The 23,697-nt window shown below is 41.6% G+C and overlaps 2 protein-coding genes across 4 annotated transcripts in view; both read right to left on the bottom strand.

The window, feature by feature from the left end:
- Positions 1-12,275, bottom strand: part of mrpl11 (mitochondrial ribosomal protein L11) — a 31,267-nt gene extending 18,992 nt beyond the window's left edge. Inside the window, exons 1-2 of the mRNA XM_049739362.1 lie at positions 12,130-12,275; positions 2,284-2,446 (exon numbers count right to left, since the gene is read on the bottom strand). Coding sequence (XP_049595319.1) covers positions 2,284-2,406 — 123 coding nt within the window. The 5' untranslated portion in view covers positions 2,407-2,446; positions 12,130-12,275. The remainder of the gene's footprint in view (positions 1-2,283; positions 2,447-12,129) is intronic.
- A 1,313-nt stretch (positions 12,276-13,588) lies between these two features.
- Positions 13,589-23,361, bottom strand: si:rp71-46j2.7 (uncharacterized). Of its 3 annotated transcripts, XM_049738168.2 has the most exons (18): positions 23,113-23,359; positions 22,980-23,022; positions 22,374-22,488; positions 21,420-21,633; positions 20,641-20,783; positions 19,596-19,758; positions 19,441-19,496; positions 17,964-18,157; positions 17,631-17,741; positions 17,362-17,487; positions 17,161-17,259; positions 16,929-17,087; positions 15,392-15,819; positions 15,009-15,181; positions 14,839-14,902; positions 14,590-14,771; positions 14,345-14,433; positions 13,589-14,137 (listed from the first exon to the last, which is right to left on the bottom strand). In XM_049738168.2, the coding sequence occupies exons 1-18, from the start codon at positions 23,223-23,225 to the stop codon at positions 14,039-14,041; spliced, it is 2,571 nt and encodes an 856-aa protein (XP_049594125.1). In that variant the 5' UTR covers positions 23,226-23,359; the 3' UTR covers positions 13,589-14,038. The 3 variants fall into 3 exon arrangements, with proteins under 3 accessions (XP_049594125.1, XP_049594114.1, XP_049594129.1); XM_049738157.2 differs by having other exon boundaries at positions 22,980-23,359; XM_049738172.2 differs by lacking the exons at positions 13,589-14,137; positions 14,345-14,433; positions 14,839-14,902 and having other exon boundaries at positions 14,598-14,771; positions 22,980-23,361.
- Between the last annotated feature and the right edge of the window lie 336 nt (positions 23,362-23,697).

Genomic DNA, 23,697 nt, shown 5'->3' with positions numbered 1-23,697 from the left:
GTCCGTAACATTATGCTAATTCTCGCTAGGCCATCGCCCACGTTTTGCATTATATGCAAGCATTACGCCAGTGGATTGCGGTTAGACAAATTTACATTTGATGTTGAAAATCTAAAAATGCTTTCTCCTCTTGTTTTACATTCAATTTCAACTAGAAGCACAATAGAGTGCAAATAAGAGACCTTCAGTTTGAGTGTGTTCATAAAGTTTAAATGCATTTAAAGCTTTTGGGAGCCGTGATTACGTAATCCTAATATGTAATATTTTTAGGATGGCTATTTCCATGTACAACGGTCCATGAACCAGGAAGAAAAAAAAAAAGTTTTACGTTCAATACTAAAAAAAAAGGTCACATTTAGGTGTACATATTGCTCCTAATATTTTGGCCACACCATTAGCATGCACGAAATGAGAGCGGATCAGCTTTGAATATAATTCACTCCAGTGCAACATGGCCACCCATTAAGTCCTGAGTGATGAACATAAAGTAGAATTACGACCTTTCCGACAGTGTCAATAAAAACAGGAACATTATAAGCTTCGTAAAAGCGGCACAGACTGCAGACGCTCCTAATAAAGCGACCGCAAGTGTGTGTTTTAACCAGAATAAAAGCTGTGCAAATTGCATGCCATTAAAGCATAGGTGCGACTCTTTATGACAGTATATTTGTCCTTTTCAAAGAGACCTTACGATCCAAACTCAATCCACTCTATTGCGTGTGAGATATATATCATAAAATAAACTGACGTTTGGCCAGTGCCGAGCAGCGCGAATGGTCCACAGCGGGGTTGCCATTTTTTTCCTTGTTGGTTTGTTTTTGTTTTCACCCATCTGCCAACAGAGTTGTTAAAAGAATACAGCCACAGACGGGATCTTTTTGCGCAGGCAGTCTCAGGGTGGTTGGAAAGGCATTACAAATTCTGACAGAGCTAGCCCAAAAGGCAATAAAAACGAGACGGGGGCTGTATGACGGCTTGATGTGTTTCAGCGCCTTTTCATCTCGTATCAAAAAAAGTCAGTGCGGCCAACAGTAGAGTTCAGTCTGCTCTACTTAGATCAAGCTCAAGTAGAAAAACAAAATAACCCTACGCAAGCGAGGCTAATTCATTAAGCCAATTTACGAGTTGACTTGAATTAAGAGGAGGAAGATTTTGACAACAATCAACGTGTATGTAGCATGTCTGAATGGCAGCCATGAGTATCAGCAACAACAATGGCCAGCACGATGCACAAATTGTACAATTCTTTACAATCTATCAAATTATATTATTGAGTGACTGTATTTTATAAATTTTGATATTGCAAAATGCTATTTTCCTAATTAAAAGACAGCAAACATTTGGTTGAAGGGTTTTTTTTTGTCATGGTGCTGGAACCTATTAATGGCCTTTTCATTTATTTTAATGAGGAAAGATGATTTGAAAGACATGTGGATTAAAAGAGAGTGTACGGGAATAAAGTGATTTTCTAAAGTGTCAAATATATCGAGAGGAATACGGACTGGTGCCGTTCGTGATTCAGATGCAGAATGTGTGAGGCTATTGTCGATAGGGGCACAAAGGACATGTGCAATTAGAATAACGGCAGTAAGGAGAACATGGTGGTAAAAAGACAGAGTGAAGGCTGAGACGATTGCGTGAACTGCAAAATTGAAAGATCAGGTTGTGGTACGCAATTATTAAGAGATGTGAGTAGAAGGTCAGGCGATAACATTAAGATTTACTGTATATTATTAAAGTCCTGTTATACTGCTCTTCATCATTTGCACCTCTGCTATATCGCAGATTTTAAACCTTTTTTTTTTTTTTAGTGGCTTTTAGGCTGTGATACTGCCTGATTTGGTTGAATCTTTTGGTGTTCAAATATTATTATATTTTTTTTACGTGTTGGTGCTTCGTTAATGTAGTAGTTGATTAAACAGTTAGAAATACCAAAATACCAATGCTAACTTTTGTTAGCCGGTGAAAAGTATTTTGCTTTCTACTTTAGCATTACGCCATATCTGTGTGTTGAAGAGGCAATTTCTGAAGGTTTATTGACTGTAAAATCAATGCTAATTTGCATTAACTCACCCAAGTTAGCAATATGATTACCATAAATTTCAGACTATAAGCCGCTACTTTTTTCAAAAACCCTGAATCATGAATTTTAGCTGGTGCGACTTATAGTGTGAAAATTACGCTAAATGTATTTTTTTTATCTTGTTGGTTTTTAAATATACAATAATCTAAACAATAGTTTTTTTTCTATGTGTGTTTTACTGGGAGAAACAAACAACCAACCTGTCCGAGGATAGGACCCAGTGGTGGCCCGGGTGTGGCTTGTCCCGACCTCACGATAGCTCGGATCACGCCGCTCACGTCCAACTTCTTTACAGTCTTGGCAGCCTTGGAAATCTTTGACATTTTTCAAGTTTGCCCGCGAGCCAATAAGAGATCACAGCCTCTGAAATGACAACGCAGCAAATTAGCATGGCTTCATAATACAAGCGCAGCAACTGATTTACGCACGGGGCTCATTGAAACATCATCAACTTCAAAAACGTCAATAGCAAAAGCCACAGGCAAATGCGGCGCCTTGCCATCCTGCCGCAGCAGGCGAGTAATTAAAAAATATATATCTTTGTCTTCGATCGGCACAGAGAGAGCTGGAGTTGCCCGAGGTGGCGAAGGTGTGGATAAGCAGCAGTGTCAGATTCTTCATCTGTCACAGACAGATAGATGGCAGGATTGAAACACCTCACCTCATTTTTTTGATACGTGTCACCGCTAAACTCTCATCAGCGGGGAGTTAAGTGGCAAGCATGTGGGACTGAGGATAACAAAAAGTACTTTCAACACCAAAACTGCAGGTTAAACCGGGAAAAGTTCTTTGAATTTTGGAAAGATTTACGTAAACTCCAAAACATGAAGTATGACGCCCACTTTACACACCGTTTACAAAAGTTAAATACCTCTATCTATCTGAATGGCCGTAAAATAACAAAACCAACATGTGAAGGCAGCATGGCAGTGTCAGTTCTGTCATGCATGAACCCTAAAGAGAAATCCGCCCCCAATCACACTTCAAAAACCAAATTAGAAGATTTAGTCGAGTGGGGAGAAAAGCCTGGACCCGTGGCTTTTCCCCAGGGGGAGCCCGAACATATAAACGCACGCTCGTAATCCTCTGATGGAATCAAAGTGATACAAGCAGAGCCATTAAAAAAAAAAAAAAAAAAGAGAGAGAGAGAGAAAAGAAAAGATCAATGAAGCGAGCCAGGGGACAAATAGAAGTTTTAAGGTTGAGCTATGCAATTTGGGGCAGTGTTGGGCATTCGATAAAAATAAGTAGGGGTGAGGGATGGAGAGTTATAGTGACGCTTGATCATGAGCAGCAGAGGGGATCCAATTAGATCAACAGAGGGAAGACCACTCGCCACATGCAGACTGTTGCCGAGTTACTAACAAAAGAGCAGAAAAACGGGAGAACACAATGAGGCGATTTTCGGCAGGCGTAGCTACACGGGAGCCATTTAGCAACTAAGCTACTTGAGTGAAGGAAAAAGTGCCCGGCGGCTCAGATCAAGTCTGCCAGCAGACAGCGCAGAGGCGTCGAACGCTAACTGGCAAAAAATAAACATCACAGTGGAAGAAAACTGGGGCAAAAATAACAATTGCAGGCTTGTTCGGAGAAGCATCAAAGAGTGCTTTTATTCCAGCGCTGAATGATTTGACAATTTTGGTTTCCTCAATATTGTGATTTAATAAGTGATTGTTTTTTGAGAAAAAATAAATAAAGCCAACCAGCTGACCAATATGAACATTTACAACTTCCAAACAGAATTCTGCTACATTGCCAGGTCAATCTGACCGGATTAATGGTTCAACCCAATTTTAATCTACTTGGGATCTAAGGCAATGAACGCTCTGAGAAGGGCCTCAAAAAAGGGGCCTCTCAACTCCAGTTGAGAGTGCAAGTGCTAAAAGCGAGCGAGGGGTTCAATGCGCCGCTAAATGAAACGAGGCATCACGACGAGTGAAGCGGTGAAGAGGTGACCTACATAACACGAGTGCACTCGGAGCACGCTTTGTCACGGCCGAATTTACATTACATTCAAAGGCGGCAAACATGCTATAAGGCTGCAAAATAAGCAGCAATCAGAGCTGTTGTGCAGGGGGACAATCCAATCAAAGTGGCAGGAAGCTGAACGGAATAAGACAGGAACGCCATGCTCTCGTCCCGTGGTACTTCCCGGCCGGGTTGCCCGTTAAGCAAAAGTGCAGCGTTAATGCACTTTGTCCAAACCGGGCTTGATGGAAACGTCGGCAGAAAAATGCTTCGTGAACACAGACTCATGACTTGATGGGAAGTCCTTCTAATGGCGGCGAGTTACGATTTTTCTCTATCCTACAGAATCCATCGATTGTTTGTGAGCCCTTTCAGTGTTGTCTTGGCTCGTCAACGGTTCATCGCTTTCATTGATACGAATATCGTGGGGGATACGCTGACACTCCGTAAAACAACGTAAGACTGAGAAAAGGCTTTTGTCGGCAAAATAATTCTTTGCAGATATACAACTGAGAGACGCGATGAGTGACGCTGACTGCATGGCTCGAGTTGAACGTCAGTGGCGTTTTTAATGTCGAACCTTCTTTGAAACGTATCGCAACCCAGCAAATTTCGTATTCATTCGGGTTTTGGCGGAGAGCTATTTCAAGTTGATGAATAGAAATATCTATGACTGCAAATCCGTTGAAAGTTTTATAATTATTGTGACATTGATGCTTATTTACGTTAATCCGTCTATGGTCTTTCGCAAAGTTAGCATTAAGCTAGCAAATTTTTGCTGGACATAATTATATTAAGTTGAACATTTTTTGTGTTGGAATATGCAGGTTTTTTTTTTTTTTTTTGTTGAATGTGTTCCTGCTGTGCGCATGTTTGAAGTTTTTTAATGACCTTAACCTTTCATACTCTTTTTTTTTGGAGAACTGTTTGAGCGCGAGTCTTCTTTTTGGTTCCACAAAGTGATGTTTGTATGATAGTCACCCATTTTGTTGACAGCATGAAAGTCAGCTCAAAGGAATACTTTAAAAAGTGTTTGTTTTAATAACTTGTTGGAAAAGGCATTAACTGTGACAAAGTTCTCTTCGGCTACGGTCTCTCTGTATCACCGATTTGAAACTATCCCATGCGATAAAGAGGGATTCACAGTTCAGAGTATTTTAAAAATAAAAAAAAAATAAAACTTATATTTTCGTGAAGCTCCCCGCAGGAAAAAAAACAGCAGCACTTGCTTGAAAAGAAAAGCAAAGTAAATAAGTGATGTGTGCACATTACGTAAAGTGTCGGCAACAATAACATTGTTCTGCTTTGTTGTTACAACAAAGCAGACTGGCTATAGAGTGTCGAGCATTTTGTGTGTTTCTCAACACAATGTTGGATGCTCATTACCTTGAGTGGCACACAACAACGCTGTAAACCACAACACATGGATGTAATGGCATTTGAGACAAGGTGCGCTTTTAAGTATTTACAGGAGGAGAGCGTAAGGGGGCGGGGTTATGGGGCTACCATTGTCAAAGTCAAAGTCAGCTTTATTGTCAATTTCCTCACATGCCAAAGACACACAAAGAAACCGAAATGAATGAATGAATAAATGAACAAACAAATAAATAAATAAATAAATAGATACAATTGATGAGGTAATTAATTCCACAGTAGGTGGTTAAAATGTTTCGGACACGTTGCCGCCGCCAGCCACACATTTGTATCATCTTCCAGAATGATCTGCGCATACTTATCTTTGGAGCTCACCAGTTCATTCTGCACCGAAGCGTTGCAGAAATCCATTCTTAACAAAACAGACAGAGTAAGTAACCTAACTATTTTCACGCACCATCGTTCACACACAAAAAAAAAATAGATTTTCAATCCTGAGGCAACATAATGCTGCACGGCTCCCACAGAGCGCATGTAGAGGCGCAGTTCTGCAGGACTTTTCAAACAGACTCCAAGAGAGATGATAGATTTTCTATTGGGCTGTTTTCAGCACATTAGATTTATTTGTGAAAACAACAAACCATGTGGGGATTGGTCCTTATGAGCCATTTGTGGGGAAATATGAAAATAAGCATGTTTGGACATTCAAAGTTGTTGCCTGACAGCAATGATATTGCCGTGCTTCTGCAAAAACGCTGAGGCTGGACGGCCGAAAGTTTTACTGTGTCATTTTTTTTAACACCGCCGAAAGCAATCTGCACTGCGAGCTCTACGGCAACACCAGAGGGTCAAACGCTAAGTGCAGCTCAGATGATTCAACCCTCATTATTTTGCATTTTTTACAAAGGTTTTGCTAATGAATTTCGGCGAGCGTGACCGCAAAGCACAACGCTCCTTTTGTACCTCCAAATGAAAATGTAAATGATTTTCCCACAGCATTCAACCCTCCTCCCCAGTCAATTGTCAAATGGCCGGTGCCAGAAAGATCCAAGTAAACAAGTCAATAAAAGCAGCAAAAATGAGGTGGCGGTTGGGGAAACACGGCACCTGTCGCCAATATACTTGGCGTCGCACGGCGATCCGAGGCACCCCGCCCTGCCCTGCTGGTTGCTCTTTTATTACGAGCTATTTGTTACAAGCGCCGGGCGATATTGCAAGAAGGCTTTTCACACGGGTGTAAAAGCTATTGCCGCTGGAAAACTAATTGGAAAAGCAGTTCAATTCAAGGACAGGCCTCATTTTAGAGAGATTAATCAGCTCGTAATTAAAAACGGTGAGCTTAATTGCACTAGTGAGGCCTGCTGCTGTGTCTTGTTTGGGCAATTAGACACTTTTTTTTTTTTTTGAATCCTCTTCAAGGAGACCACCAACCAAAGTCAATTGGTTGTTTTATTTACAAGTCAAGGGGATGCTTGTCGGCACAATCGTGAACCTGATTTCTTCTCGCTGCTTCTCGGTTACCAAATAATGTTATATGAAAGACCAGCAGGTAGAATTGAGGAGTTGAAATGAAGATGAATACAAATGTAATAGAAACTTGAACAGATATTCGAATGAATGGCAGATAATGGAGATATCCACCTTTGGAGCGATTATAATCTATTTAAACAAGCAACTATAAGCTTGATTAAATTAGCTAACATTAAAACGTGACCTTGGGCAACTTGAACTGCTTGCCAGATATCAAATATTCATATTCTTTCATTTCCATTAAAGCAAATCAGTGCAAAAAACAAAGATTGGTCAGGGTTTTTGTTTTCTTTTTTTGAAAACAGTAGCTTCCTCAGTGGGGTCGGGGCAGCGCTGAAATCCACACGTCACTGATACGGAAAAAACAGCCCCCTGCCTCAAAAAAGGAAAAGAGAATTTCCAACCGGTGAGATGATGACCGCTGTGCTCAGCGTGTGTTCCCAGAGATTTTTCCCATTCTAATGTCAGATATCTAACTTTAAATGTAAAGCTAAAACATGAAAGTGGTATGGAGGCGGGAGAGACCAGCTGTGCTGCTTAATAAATAAAACTTGCTTCGCAGCACTGCAGCATTAATATTCACACCGTGGAAGTTTCATCCGCATCGTATGAAACGTTTACGAGACCCATCAATGCAGGCTGCCTTAAAGATTAAAAATATAGATTAGCTGGATTTTTTTTCCTCGCTAAACGTGACTGTGAAATCGCTGGAATAATCCATCTCTATTATCTGGCATCTACGATTGATGTACTTTAAAGTGAACCCCCACGATAACACGGTTCGTCTTTTGTAAGCCACCATTTTGATTTTGGTTTTTTTACGAGAGATCGTCCAGCCACCCAAAATCCCCATTTGCTATTCTTTTTCTGTTTAAATTAACTCAGAGGATTCCTTGACCTGCCTCGGCCACTGGCTGACCCCTAAATATTTTTTGCTTTTGGTCCTATTTTAAATCCATCCTTTTGTACCAGCTAGAATATAAATGAGTGTCATTTTCTCTTCATTGAAATACACATTTCTACATTTTTGTTGTTTTTTCAAAGAGGAAAGATGAGTTGAGATTCAAGTGTTTTGAGTAATAAGTCATGATCACAAGTCAAGTTATGGATCATGGAACAAATTAAACTCGTATCTCAGCGTTGAATTCTCTTTTTTATGGGTCTGTTTTGCAAAGCCAGCATGCTCTTTATTTTGCAAATTTCTACCTATCGCCAGTGATACATTTTCAGTGTATTCCCGGTGTCAGGTAACAGTTGTGGATTTTGCTCAAGGACATTTACTTTATCCCCACTTAGTAAATTCCACTTGAGGCATTATCTTTTGAAATAAATCACGGCCATAAGAAGCAATTTACACTCAGCTATTCATTTTATTGACATGGTAAGAAAAAGTGGCTCCTATTCACATTTCAGTTGAAGGGAATTAAGACAAGAGAAAATGGGTGGATTGAGACACAACACAATAATAGTGTACATTTGAGGCTTGCCGATGGGAGGGGGAGAGGAAAGGGCTAAAAAGCCTGTTGTCCTTGGATACCGGTCGGAAAATAACAAAATTATAAAAGCATTGCCCATCTTTGCATAAATTCTTGAATGTCATTAGAGACAAAATAAACGACTGAGAGCCTTGACTACTAAATGTCTACCGGCAGCACGATCGTCAGCGCGAGCAGGGACCTTGGCCGGCAGCGAGGGATTCCGGAAAGTCACATTTTCTTAGAGGGCAGGTGTTTATTAATTGGGGCCAGGAGCTTTTAACACACTAACCAAAGAGAGGAATACATTACAGAGCGGAGGCTCATGATTGGCGGCGTGGAGAAGCGCTTGTATACAGCGGCGGGCTCTAATGACGATCACGCCGCTGCTCCACTGGTTAGCATTCATCAAGCTTCGGCTTTTGATTATGGGATGGCAGGTGCCGAAGGGCAGTCAAACACCGGGAACTCTTCAAAAGGCTGTCGGTTGAGAAGACCTGCTTTTACCCTCCATCTCTGGCGCCTTTCAACTCGGTCGCAGTTACCATTCATCAATATGCAGAGGTACACCTTGACTGAGTTTAATTTGCTCCACGACCAAGTCCCCTTAACTCGGTTTACTCGTATGGCAAATCAATTTTCCGCATTCAAATGTCATGATTCAGTTCCAGCCCCCCTAGCATTTTCTTCATGCTTTTAACTCATTCACTTCTTGTAGATAACAACCGTTTATGAATACGTATACACATTTTCAGCTGGTAGGTGTAATGCTAAGCAGGACCCCTGTAGATGGTGGTGTTGTGTCACCTTGGATTTGAGCTCAGCACAGGTTTTGAGTAGAAGATAATGATTAGGTGGTGAATCTTGGTTTACACATCAATTCAGATTCCATCATGTTGAATGAGTGGCCTGACGAAATAATCAGCTGATAGTAGCTCTTTTAAAATCCGCAAAACAAAAACGTAATTTTCTGAGACATCTTCACTATGATTCACGCTGAGGAACATTTGTTATTTCAGCAACGACGCTGTCACGGAGGACATTGTTATCCTCTCTGTTGCAAACCGCCACCTCTTGTAAAACAACTACAGCACGATTGAATTAATAGACATTTTGGCTCGAGACAAAATTGGTTTTACGGGTGCTTTTGAGCGCGGCCTCATAAAAACATTAGCAAAGGTCGCTACTCAATATCATCAACATCCGCTCGGGTCCAAAAAGACATCGTAAAAGATAGAGCCGTTTTTGCACATTACTCGTGTCTGCTTTACTATTTGTTAGGAAACCACGGCAGAGAAATAAAACATCTCGGGAGCGCACGGATCCTCAGCACGGTTGTGCAAAAAGTTTTGACTACAGTAGCAACACTTGGGCGCCCATCAGCACCTCCCGAGATCAAACAAGGACTCCCCCCATCCGCCTACCCCCGCCCCGCAACTCGAATCAGCCATGCAAGCGTCATCTCTCCAGGGAGGCTGCTTGCTTTACTGTCTTCTCTGAATTGCATTTCCTCCCCTGCTATCATATTTGACAAACAGCAACTATGGTGGATGAGCAGCATGACGGGTGCCTGTCATGCCTTTCTCTCAAAGGGAGAAACTAAGTTCAGTTCAACCTCCAAAATATTTAACTTTCTGGAAAATACACTTCCAAATAAAACTACAAAAATCACCAAATTTTAGATGTCAAACTCCACTGCCACATTATTTTAAGCAGACTGCTAAATTGTAGATAGGATTTCAAAATTATAGTCCCTGTAATGTAAAAGTAAAGCATTGCCATTATAATCCAGAATTCAACTGAACTGCTTTCTTCAGGCAGACGGACCTGTTGCTGATATATTCGTCATCTTCGTGTGATGCATGGCAGGATGAGCCGAATTAATCCTAAACGTGGTAGCAGATTTATACAAGGTGCAGAATGGAGTCGAGAGGAAAAATGAAGATGCAACTGAGGTAAGCAGGGTTTCTCTATGCTTGAACATATTCAAGCAGGATGGCGCAGGATGGCGCAAGATGAAGCGCGATCCAGCAGGCCATTTCAGTGATTCAATTCTCCAGAGGGGCATTCGTCATCTCAGGGCGACATGTGGCTACACAAAGCCTCTGACATTATCAAATTCTATCTTTGAAGGTGTTCTTCTTCACCAGGCACCAGGCCACGTGTGACAGCAGCGCCAGAGGTATGAGAAGCCGTTTGAAAACAATCCTTAGCATTGTTTATTGATTTTATACTATGTGTTTGTTAAAAATAAAATTGGCGAAAACGTCATCAGAGGAATATCATTGGAAAGTTATATCTCTGTACAAAAGTGTGAATTGATCTCTCTATTGATCTACATTTAAAGTATAAATGCCACTGGTGTCCCCCAGGGGTCAATGCTGGGACCTTGGTTATTTTTATTACACAATATTGTATCACGTATACGTCTCACGGATTATACTACACTCCTTTACTCTTGTGAGTGTTTGCATAGCTCACTGGTCAACTATTAGGATGACTAGGCTCGCAAGGAGAACAACTGAGATTTACAAGTGTTATTTGCTGCACTAGTATCCTAACTAAAGGTTAATTGTTACACACTAGTAGACTACACAAGAGCAAGCAGTCAAAAATTAAATACAAAAGGTAATACATACAATACACGCAATGCAATACAGGAGGTACTACTCAATAAACTACTTGGAGAGGATTGGAACCGAGCCCTGCCGCGAACAGCGAAAATCCACCTGTATAACCCCAATAAGGGTTGTAACTGCCCATAGAGTCCACAAGATGGCGTTAAAGCAATTAAAACAGAGGATGATAAAGACTCAACATCATGCATCTACCATGTACACATTTATCAACCAATGTTACATAGATAATTGGTTCCAGTAGTAAACAAACCACCAGCAGATGAAGCTCATCAATGGTATTAGCTAGCGTATTAGCCAAAATCACATGCAAGCACAAACTGATGTGACATGATGACACAGAGGCCAAAAATATGTGCACGAGCATTTTACTCTAATGTTCCTGAGTCATTGAACACACCTTTTGGCATTTCAACCCAAACACTTTAAATATCAGGTATAACACTGAAACCAAAGGACACATTTTGTTTTCAGGCCCAAGCATTTGTTTGACAAAGAGAAGTAAACACTTTCTTCCAGATAACTACAGTAAAATAATCATTTTAATCATCAGTACATACTATATAGTGCGCCTCTGCGGCCTGACTCCGCTCTGTAGTCTTTTTCATCTGAAGCCATACCACAATTCACTGTGAAAGAAATCCGTGAAGCAGCGAGGCCGTGAAAGGTGAACCGTGATATAGCAAGGGATTACTGCATACCAAAATAAAATGTTGCGGTGGTGATGACAGTTAGTCTGAATATAGTGTGAGAATTGTGTCAAGCACGTTCTCCGTGACAACACTTATTCATTGGGACATCATACGTGTAAGAAATGAGGAAACAATACGCCCCTCCTGATAAAATGCAAACACATTCATTGGGGAAGACACGATGAAGTTCGTGTTTAGGTTTTCTATTGCAAATTCAACGAGCTGCTTCAGTCACATTGGACGTCACACGCCGGACGGACGTCACCATCACGTTCACTAACCAAATCCACGAACCGACAGCGGACGCTTTAAACTAACAGAAAGCAAGATGAGTACAGCACAAAAGAAACGATATGAAGCAGAGGACGTACCTGCTTGTCGTCTTGTGCTTTCACAATGCTCGTTTTTCTGTTTCTGTCTCTCCTTCAGGGGGCAGACATGTTGGAATAGCGTTTCGCTCGTCTATTTGCCGTCGTTTGTTTCTACACCGCCACCCGCAGGCAGGGAGGAGTAACTACAACATTGGCATTTAGTTCCATTTTAATTTAAATCTAGTAGTATTCCATGAAAGATGTTTAATAACATTCTCTTTTTCTTGGCAGCCCTGGTAAAGTATTACCTACTTTCTGCAGATTCTGTCAATGTTCAAGCGCACTTTAAGAGCTGTTTAATATTGAAAAGTGAAGCCTAAGTCTCAGTGGATCATAGAATTATTCGAATGCTATTTTGAGACTCCCATGGTCATTCAAAAACGTGCCTTTCTGCAGGAAAATGGGCAACTGCAGTGGTTCCCATGGCTGTTTCAAGTTCCATGATGCAATTTACTGTGATTGACTTCAGCTCAGCCGGTAGCTAACCTCATGAGGATAAGAGAAGTAGAAAATGGATTGGATGGATTTAATTCACTTTCCATCAAGGCCACCTTATTCATGTGCACATATTTAGTTCATGGTTACTATTTAGTGCTTCATGTACTCTGACATCCACAGAAGAAACTCGTAAAATGTCAGCTACAGTCTGGGAATGAAAAATAAATTTTCATTAATTGACCCATCACTGGATTTTGTTTTTTGGCACACACACACTAGTTGGTGCACTAGTTAGCACGTCCGCTTCAGTGTGGGTTTGACTCCACCACTGGCCCTCCCTGTGTGTATATTTTTACCCATGTAAACAAATCAAAACCTTATATGCACAAACACATAGGCATCCAATTGAGCCCCTCATAACTCCAATTTTGCTGCTTGGCCACAGAGGCAAAACAAAAACTAATACAAAAATGAATAATCACCTCCTTTTAATAATCTTCCTCTAGTGACCTGAACCCAAATAATCCCACAATTAAATCTGATTCATTTCCATAATTAAAAAGCCTGAACGCAACGGTTCTGGCTTGGATTGAAAAAACATTCGAGCACCGAGCTGCTCATAGGTTTTGCCCTGTGCCGGAAAAAAAATGTGTGAATACTGCTAATGCTCGGCTCATTTATTATGCATGCTTTTGTTGTGGTTTGTTGTTTTCTCACTTCCATACGCAGGCTCACTTCATGCACAATAATTTATTTCATATTGTTCCACTTTTTGCCCGGATAGAAATTGCCTATGGTTATGAAAAGTGCTAAATTAATGAAAACATTTCTTCTGCTGAACTATGAGGTATGTCGAATGGAATTCTTCATTATCCAAAACAGAGGCGGCAGTGGTGGCAAAGAAATGTGACGTGGTTCAAATTCTGATTGAATTGCGATTTAACTGTGACAATGACCTTTTCCTGAGGTTACGTAATCACTTCCACCTAGATTACCATCAATCTCAATATTAAAACAAATATAAAAGTGGAATCTTTGTTTTATTTAAAAACAACATTGAAAATATCGACATTTAAAAAAAAAAAAAAGTTCACATTTGACATTTTTCAAGTTTTCTGCGTATGTGATTGACATCTTGAGGTGGAAATAAGTCCTGCCGATCAGGATGCAAAAAGTCAAACGACTGACAAGTGAAAAAGTGACACCAAATATTACAATATAAATGTGAAAGAAATGAAACATCTTCTTTGAGGTGAACAACATGAATCACAAAAAAAAAAACGTATTCAATTCAAACAAAATCTGATGCAAAATTTACATTCACGTTTAATTTGAGGTAAATACAATCAGAAAGTGTTGACTGGCACTGACGCGATCTCAAAGTTTTTAAGGCATTTCAGGGCGTTCAATAAATAATTATACATAATATAAAAAAAAAAAAAAAAAGCAGCATTAAAAATACTTTCACAGATCAGGCAATGAGGTTGGTTACGTTCTGCAGGGCGGCAGCACTCCGATTCATAGAATGCTCATGAGGGAATAATTCTCGCAGGAGGAATGACAAGAGCATCTAAAAAAAAAAAAAAAGAAATAGAATGTGCAATCCTGATTATAACAGAGATAGTAAAAACTCAACATGTTGAAAGCCTCATCTGAATCCTCACTACTTACCGACTTTAAAACCCTAATCAATAATTACAATTCAACTTTTAAACATTTAACCTTGTTCCAAAGCCAAATTTCCAGACAAGAATAATGACATTTAAACGTTACTTACATAAACAAGTGCTTTGTTGTTCTGAGTGTCCTGAAAGAGATTGAAAACAGTCTCCATGTCCGTCTTCTTGAGGACCAGATAGTGCGAATCTACCAAGAGTGAGGGGGGAGAACATTAAGATTGGAATCAATCACTCATTTACACACCAATCGCTTTAAAGAGATTTTGAGTTGACTCTTTACCGATTGCCGTCCACTATATAAAATCTCTATCAAGTGAGGAATGAGGTGGGGCGAGGTGCTTACATCGAGCGCTGATGAGGTGGTGCGCCCGCTCTCGAGTCTCGCTTTTCTCCTCATCTGTGCGAGGGGGCGGTGGCGAAGCGGCCGCGGGGGTCTGCGGCCACGCTTTGTCGCACAGAGTTTGGATGTACCCCGCCATCTGCTCCTCGCTCGGGTTCATTCTGTTCAAGAAGGAGTTGACTTTCCTGCAAAGACCATTGGCGTCAGAAGACGGCGGGACGCTAGCAGCGGGGGAGTGGAGAGCACACTCACTTTTTCAAAATGGGCATGACGGGTTTCAAAATGGCGTCAAATATGTTAATGAGAATGGAGTTTCCTATGAAGACAACATCAGGGTTAGTGGAGCAAATGGAAGTGTCACACCAAAGGGGAAGCGAGACTGACAGTTTAGTCGCTGGGCTTTCCTATTAAAAGGAACAAACCTGAAATTTCTTTGAGCAGATCAAAAATGGCTTTGGTGGCCTCCAGCTGCTCCCAGGTGCCTTGACTTCTCGCACACTGTGGCTCGTCCCCCCTAGCCGAGAGTACCTGCTCCTTCCCTTTGGATTTGTTACTCCCGCAGGACACCCTGGGGCTTGTCTTCTCCTTCTTAGCCCTTTAGAAGCCAAACAACCAAGTCAGTCAACATTTTATACTTATTTCTAACAGTAGTAAAAAATAAACACTTCATAGTCAAATCTATCGCATACTAATGACAAAAAAAGCAAAGTTTATTTTCATATTTATAAGTATAGGTTTATAATGGTGGCATTGGTGCTTTTGGTACTCGTTTTCAGTGTGGCTAAATAGTTAAGGGTTCGCAAACCTGGCATTGAAATGCAACCACGACGGTCCATTGGCGCCATCCTCCCCGTGAAGGCCTCCTTCTCGACTACAGCTTGGCGCATACTCCAACTCCTCGTCGCTGTTGTTTTTGGCAGAGGCCAGAGAGTCTTGCGATCTGGATCGGGTGAGTCCCCTGAGGATCATTTTAAAGTGCGCTAAAGGATTCTCAAAATCCTCCCCTTTTTCCTGGGAACAGCTTCCGCTGGGAGAGTCTGAGCTTAAAGATGGGCGCGGTTCCTTTTCAGTTTCTTCGACGTCTCTCTCGGGCCTCTCGCACGAGGAGATGACGATGGTGGGATATGAAACGCCAGTAGCGGTGCAGCTCGTCTCAGAGGAGCTACGAAAGGTCTCCGATCCTTCTGCCGTTGTGAGGATTTCTTTGGAGGTTTCCCTCGGCAAAGTCGAGCTCTGGAAACAATCAACTTGGGTTCAAGCAACATGGACTAAAACAGGCACATGAATCATTTTGGAAAGACAATATCCAGTTTTAGGTCCACGATCGGAGTTTGAGATTGAGTTTGTCCTCACTCTAAAAATTCAGCAGACCAATAGAACTGCTATTTTACCACTTTTGGGTGACAAAAAGTTGATTTAACATCTTCGGGCTCCTTCAAAGGCAATTTGGCTTTTCCAATCCTCTCAGTACGTGAAGCACTTCATTACTTACAAAAAAAAAAAAAAAAACACTCACTTAGTTCCACAGAGTGTTTTCGAGTTCGAATTTCCCCTAATGTCTCTTGGGTGTGTAATTTCTATTATACTCACTTATTCCTGAGCAAAACCAATATGATTAAAAAAAAAAAAAACATGTTTGCTTGTTTATGATCAAGACTACGTCTTACCCGTGAAAAATATCTCAAATAAATTATCTGGGCATTGTAACTGATGATTAAAGCAATTTTACTTAAGCAGTTTTGCCCCTCCAAACACATGGTGCACTGTCTATCCCCTACAGACACGTCAAAATATTAGTTTATTTGCTCGTCGCCCCCACCACTACCATCAGCCCCACCTCATTCCCTTCACTGCTTGTCCGCTGTGTGCATGCGGCGCATTGTGAGATCTCAACGGGACAATACAAACAACCGGCATAAAAATACTGTCCGAGCATGAGCGGCTCTTTTGATGACTTTGGGTGCAGCCTAGTTCTTGTTCAGAACAAATCAAACAGTGTCTGGCATTCAAGTGCGGGTCACTTCAGCAAGGCGGTGTAAGATAAAACAAGATATACTGTCTACATTTGGACTTGCGTGTCAATATAAAGCTGCATTGAAATGTTTTGTTTTTCATAAAGTCTGATTTTGGGGTGGCAAGTAAACTGCATTTCCCACTATATCGCTAATAATATTATTTAATTTTACCAACATTTTGGACATTTGTGGTCTGGTAATGTTTTTTTCTACAGTTTGCTTATGGATGACATTTTTACTACATACGTGTCCATTGTCAGTCCATTTGATAAGGTCGCAAAGACTAAACCAGTGTTGTCATGAAATACCTCAAATGAACAATGTTACCTCTTCGTCTTCTTGCCCGGGTGTCAGGAAGTAGGCCAAGCCGCTCAGCAGGCCCCAAACGCCTCCGTAATGCTGCTCTTCATTTAGCAGCTTGTCCAGTGGACAGAGGAACTGGAAAACTGGTTGCGTGTGTCCAATCAGGGTGTCAGAAATTAATTCCTGGCAAGGAAAATAAAAACATGAGTCAGGACTAACACATTTCAAGTGATTTTTTTTTTTTTTTTAATGTCACCTGAAGAAAGTGCTCCACAGAAACTTTTGCTTCTTCTTTGGCCTCGTCACTGACCTCCAGCTCGTTGACCTCCAAAATATTGGACAAGCTGGTGGAGTCCTGGGAAAAAAAACTAAGTGTTCTGAACCCAAAACTGAGGTTTGAGTCAAATGATTGGCTTCAAGCAAAAGATCTGATTAGATGTGTAGCATTCTCATTTACCTGCCACCTGTTTCTGAAATAGATGACATCCGTGTAGGTTTTCCTGATGTCCCACTGTAGGTTCTCAGGGCTGTCCCTCTCCTCCAGGTGAACTGTGAAGATTAGCTCCTCATTTTGCCACTCAGCCTGCAACGAGAGAGCGAGAGAGAGCGAGACTGAAAGAGAAAAAAAAAACCCACACCTACTCAAGGACAAGCATTCAGAGCCTCTGCTGACAAATAACAGGCCCCGCAGGACATTCCAGACTGTCAGTGATATTTAGAACTCACATGAGGGATGCTGACAGCCCAGCGGCCGACGCGCCACATTTCATAAGACAGCTTGAATTCCATCATGTCCTCTTGGACGCTTGTCAGGTAGTTCTCCAGATCGCTGTCCTCCTAATAGGGTTTGACCACAAATCAAGAATGAGTCGGCCGGGTATGGCAAAATCACTCCCTAGCCACTGTATCGTGTTCTACATCCGTGTTTTACATCCATTATTGAGCCAAGACGCGTTTTACTAAACCAAAACATCCCTCCGTCAAAGTGGGCTTTAACACGACTAAAACGTCCACTATTTAGCATTTGCTAGCGATTAGCAACGAATGGAGAAGCCCGACCCTTTCAGAGTCGTGCTGGCTGTGCACGGAGCCTTCCCGGCTGCAGACTTCGTCTTCATTGGATGCTTCTCCCTGGGCGGCCATGATCCTCATGACCAACTCCTGCTCCAGCTTTTTCATCATCTTCTTCTTCTTAGCCTTCTTAGTCTTCATCTTGTCGACAAATTTGGACCAGCCCGCCTTTAACTTGTTGCCTGAGTCGTAGATCAGAAAACATGTGGACAGATGTGAATGTAAATAAACAGAAGCAGGCCGCTGTGCTTTTATTAAAAAGATTAGACGTAACAAATTCTACTTTGACCTTGCAACAAATGTGTTCCGATGCATAACTTTGCAGTAAGACGCCTGATAAATGATCCAACATGCTCATGATGTGCATACAAATCCATCTTATTAGGCCGCTTGTTTGTACACATGATGTAAACTCGGGGTGGTGGTGTTGCATAAATATGCGCAAGGCTCATTACTAGCGTATCGTTATTTGCTTTATTTCACTCCTTCATGTCTTTTGCGGCGCGCTGCTGTGACGCCGCCAAATAAACGAGTTGATATTAGCCGCTTGGACAAACACCGGAGAAACTAATTAAAGCGTGAAAGGCCCGCTGGTACAAACATGTCACAAATAAAGACAACAGCGCACGGCTACTGATTAAACCGGTCCTGTGTTCGCAATACAAATAAGAATAAATGAGGCCATCTGCGCTTCCTGATGTCGCTGTCATCTTTCCATTTGAAAACAACCTTTCAATGAAATATGCTTTTCCTCAAGGTTGCAATAGGAATAAAATTCAACCTTGTCCTGACTTGCCCATCATTCTCATCCAGCCATGCTACTTTGATTTGCAGCTAGCAGCACCAATTCAATTCAAATGTGTTTGCGAACCCAAGAAGCGGTTCAATTAGATGACTTTGTGAGAAGTTCCCGACAACTGGAGCATTTATTGTTTACTCAACTGAATACATGAGGAGAACATTTTATCTGAACTGTGTCCTTGCGTGCACTTTTTGTTTTTAACAGTATCTCTCATTTTTCTTAAAGTGCTAGTTCTGCCTCATCTATCAAAAGGTTTTTATGTAGTCAGCATGTCATTTTGACAAATGTTAGCAAACCTACTGTTCGCATTTCATCATTTCTAATTGGAAATAGTTCCAAACTATTAGGGGGAAAAAAAACCATTCAATAAGCTCTGCACAATACAGTTTGAACAATACGTCATGATATGTATCACGGTTTTTCAGTCTTCATGGATATTGACATGAACTGTTCACCCAGTCACAGTCATAACTGTATCCAACTTCCAAAGTGCAGCTAGGGTCAAATAGAAGCTGGCAGACTTTGCAATTAATAGGTTTAGTTGAACATTTGGATGTTTCAATCAACAATGTGGACTTCTCTTTTGTGTGTCCTTGTCAACTTTTCAGTAAATTTCAGCTGTGGAATAAATACATAAAATGAAGCGTCCAACTTGAAACCGACCTTTGCCCTTGCCCTTGATCCTGGTTCTGGTAGACTCTTCCATTCCTTCCATGTGTCTACAAAAGCAGAGAAAAGGCAGTCAGTATGCACAAACGCCTACTGATGATAACGACCCAGCGAATCAAGCCGTGCGTGGCGTGACGGCGGCAACTCGCATATGAGCGCTGTCGTCCTCCTGCGAAGTCAGAGAGGCTTGATCCGGGTCAGAAGCGCTCAGCTCTTCCGTCGAACTTTTTGCAGAGACGCTGTCAAGCTGGCTCACCACCAGCTGGTTCAAGTTGTCAGGGTCAGAGAGCCATGTCACCAACAGGCCCAAACCTGAGAGGGGGGGGGCAAAAACACTCACCACTCACTCACCAACACTTAACTGTGTACAAGGGGGGTGAAAAGCTGAATTTAACTGTGGCGTGATTTCCCACTATATTGCAATCCATTTGTGGCACTGTTACAAATTTTGAAGCAATCTTTGTTTTAAAGGTGTTAAAAGTATAATGCCACGTTTGAAGGTTTATAATCACCAAACCAGCTAAGTTATGTTATACAACAATCTCTGCAAAATTACTATCTTGTTTGCCGCCACATTGTTAGTGCAAGCGATGTACATCTGTGAGGACGCACATCTGACGCAGAAAAATTTAAATCATTTTGAGCAATAAACTCAAATTAAGCGACAAAAAATAAGATTAATCGGCCAATCCTAGTGGGCAGATTAGTACTCATTATATTGAATTTGTCTTTTCTTGTGTCAAAAACGAATCATATTGCAGCTTAATTATGCAAATGGGATGCGAGTAAAGACTATTTGTTATTTTGTGTTGAAAACAACACAAAGACTGCACACATTCAAAACATATGATCGGCTGCTAATGTATTGTACAGTCCCAAAAAAATGGCACAAATCTTTTTTTTTTTTTTTTTTAAGTGCCTCCAATCAATCAAAACCCGTGGGCTAATTACAACTGACAGAAACAGCATTAATGTTTTAGCCACGCGATATTGCCAACTCAATTATGCGGCATAAATGTTTCATCAATACTTCTTTGGGTGCAAGCCAACAGAAATAGAAGCAGCCTGCACTTGGGCGATAATTCTTCAATTATGGCCATAAAAGGCTTTTGTTGTGCAAATAAATGCAGTGAAACTTGCACGAGACTAAACGATTGAGATTTCATGTTGTGGTTTTAAAAGACACTTTCTTACCCTTCAATGCAACAATCTCAGTCAAAGCACAACGGGCCAATTGTTGGCCCCACAGGTGCTCAGGCAGCAGGTTCCGTACCAGAGCGTCCGAGAGCTCGCGGAGCAGCGCCATCTCCTCGGCGCGGCAGCTCAACAAAAGATCCCTGACGACCAGAAAAACAAGATCTCAGTGAAAAGCATCCCCGGATTAATAATTGACCCGCAAAGCTATTTAATCAAAAAAATCCTACGTGCTAAATCGTCAGCATGCCACTTTTAAAACATCTTTTCGTAGGGAAAACAGCTATCACTGCAGGTAAAATCCAATAAAGCGCGGTAAATTATTCATGGACGTAAAACATTCGGAGGTATTTATAGGCACGTTATTGAGAGCAAAGAGCAGCTGAGGCAGCAATATTTTTTTTTTTTTAAAAGAATGCACAGCACAGCCTTCAGCACAGCAAGCCGCACTTGAATTTTAATTTGGTGGGATTTGGAGCCCCATTCGCCATTGAGTAGTGTTCCCAAGGCACTTATTTTACATGAGAGAAATTTCACAGCCCCAAGGAAAAATGTCGCAAACTGTGTTCATGCTGAAATGATATACTGGCCTAAATTCAGTAGATTACAATCATATTTATTGAAAGGGGTGGGGGAGGGTTCATCGATTTAACATAATTATATTAAGGTCGGTAGCACAGTGCGCTAATACGTGAGCTCATGGACTCATAAATTTTAAAAATGTCCTTGTGAGAGTATGCTTAAAACCATCCAAATTCAACTCGTGAGATTTTGTTCACCTGTCGGGCTGCTTGGCGTCATGCAAGTGCTGCGTAAGAATGCGAATGGAGCCCACCGCCACTTGGCACACGTCTAAGTCCCGCGTGTGCCGGATAATGCTGTCGATGACGGAGTCAAATTCCACGGCCATCGCCCGGCGCAGCGGCTGGCGTTCGCACGGCTCCGGAACATGGTACCACGGCAACACCAGCCGAGCGTAGGCGCACTGAAACACTGCGGGGACGCACACACACACAACAAAATTCAAGGGAAATAAACAGGCAAAGCAAAGGTCAAGAATCTTTAAACAAGTGCGTATTGGGAATATGATGAATTTTGAGAATGTAAAAATAAAACCATCCCAGACTCTTTCAATAGAAAGTGGATCGATGGAAAAAAAAAAGTTAATATTTTTTTTTTTACATTTTCCTGTTAATCATCTGACAGGGACAACGTGCGGACAAATACATCATGAGGACAAAAGAACAAACCAAATTTACAAGTGTTTTGGTTTTACGAGTACACTAATCGTGGTTACAAGCGCCATTATTTCCCCACTCAAAGTTACGACTTCCGCTGCGGCTAAGTCGTAAAGAGACATTTATTAAGGGCGCTGTCGGTGAAGCATGCAAAGCAGGCATGTTACTTCCCGTTCGAGCTTATCCAATAACACAATCAATCTTTTTGGTAGGTGGGGTTTTATTCCGAGATGCCCCTCCTAAATGAAAGTAACATGACCTCCTTGAAGTGTGTCAAGTCACAACACGACACTGCATTTGCTGCCATAACACAACTAGAAGAGAATCGACCACAACCACCTTGATTCAAATACTTTTTGAAAGAAAAAAAAAAAAACGATTTTTGAGATTAGTGCTAATATTTGATTTGCATACTTTCTGAGAGTGGGATTTTTCAAATGTAAATTTTAACATCAGATCAATAAAGTTTGGGGAAAACTGCATGAAACCACTCACCGTGCTGTAGAGATTTTTTGACATGAGGATAGCGGCACCCCAGCGAGCCTCCGGAGTCCATGTCGTCATGTTCTGAAGTTAGTAAGTCGCTACTCAAGCGCTGCTCAAGAGATTCCTAGGGGGGAAAATGAAAGGTCATGAGGGCCACGAGCTAAACTTCAATATTCCACTTACCTAAGAAATTTATGGTAATGAGTTCAACCTGTAAGGAAAGCTATGGATACATGTCCAATGTCAGTATTTCTTTCTGAGAGTTTTCTGTTTTTCATTTTGACATAAATCACGATACAGTACTAAAACAAACAAAAAGACTTAAACTAGAACTTTGCCTTGTACATTGCAGAAAATGCAAACATCAATCATTAAATGAAGTTCTTGTATTTCAGATTTAAAAAAAGGTACTTTTATGCTTGTTCAGTATTTTACTAGTATTCCACAGATAGTTAAAAATCAAACAGGTTTTAAACATGTGCAAGAACATCGCGTGAGTACTTGACAACATCTTTCCTGCCTTGCTTTACTCAACTATTTGTACGTCGTTACTTGCCAACACAAGTCGAACCGTAAATTATTCGCGACTGTTATTACTAGCGTTTATTGGTTCACCTGCAAAGGGTCGTCGTCGGTTTGCGTGCTGCTTTCCCGGCCGCTGTGGGGTAGCAAAAGCGGCGTAGAAAGGCAAAGGAAGAAGAAACAGATAAAATACTGAGCGAGAGTTCGACCACAGTCGGTCAAGTACCAAAGCAGGCCCAGCGTCACCGCGATGGACACGCGCCATCCAAACATCTTTTCCTCGTCCTTCCCGACCTTCCCCTCCTCACCACGGCCTCGCTCGGCCCCGAGTCCGAACATGGAGCGAAAGGTTGCCCCCTCGCTCCGATAGCATCGCGGAATCACGCGGCGAGAAAAGGACGTTAGCGAGCCCAAGTCGGAAGACACAAGGCGGCCAGGAGAGAAGCAGTAAAGTTTGGCGAGCGGACTACTTTAACCCCGCGCTGTGATTGGCTGAGCCAAGGCCGCGTGGCACTTCAAGCGGAGGGCGCCACCTACAGGTTTTTTAGTGTAACTACGAACAATTTCTTAATTTCTTTCGGGATTGATTAGCGTGTTTTTCCCCACGCCATGCATACATTAAAAAATACTGAAAAAAATATCTCTTATAATTGACACGAGGAGAAATACACATAGATGCTTGCTCTTGCAAGCATTTTTGATGGATTGGTCTCAAATTGGATAGGATTGATAATTGCCAGCTACGGAAAGTCGTTTGAGAATGTGCAGTATCCCGTATCCCCAAAAATACATAATCCAACTGTACTTGTAT

The sequence above is a fragment of the Syngnathus scovelli genome, chromosome 1, assembly GCF_024217435.2.
Source record: "Syngnathus scovelli strain Florida chromosome 1, RoL_Ssco_1.2, whole genome shotgun sequence".
Classification (NCBI taxonomy): Eukaryota; Metazoa; Chordata; class Actinopteri; order Syngnathiformes; family Syngnathidae; genus Syngnathus; species Syngnathus scovelli.
Note: the sequence above shows the minus strand (reverse complement) of the source record. Positions and strands in the feature narration are given on the sequence as shown.

What these genes read in the sequence shown, in the direction of transcription:
- si:rp71-46j2.7 (XM_049738157.2), bottom strand. Translation starts at nt 23,225, where the DNA reads ATGTTCGGACTCGGGGCCGAGCGAGGCCGTGGTGAGGAGGGGAAGGTC. An exon ending in CAAAAAATCTCTACAGCACG is followed by an intron (nt 21,634 to 22,373) that starts GTGAGTGGTTTC and finishes GCGTCCCCGCAG; the next exon opens with TGTTTCAGTGCGCCTACGCT. An exon ending in ATTTCAGAAACAGGTGGCAG is followed by an intron (nt 17,260 to 17,361) that starts GTAAATGAGAAT and finishes TTTTTTTCCCAG; the next exon opens with GACTCCACCAGCTTGTCCAA.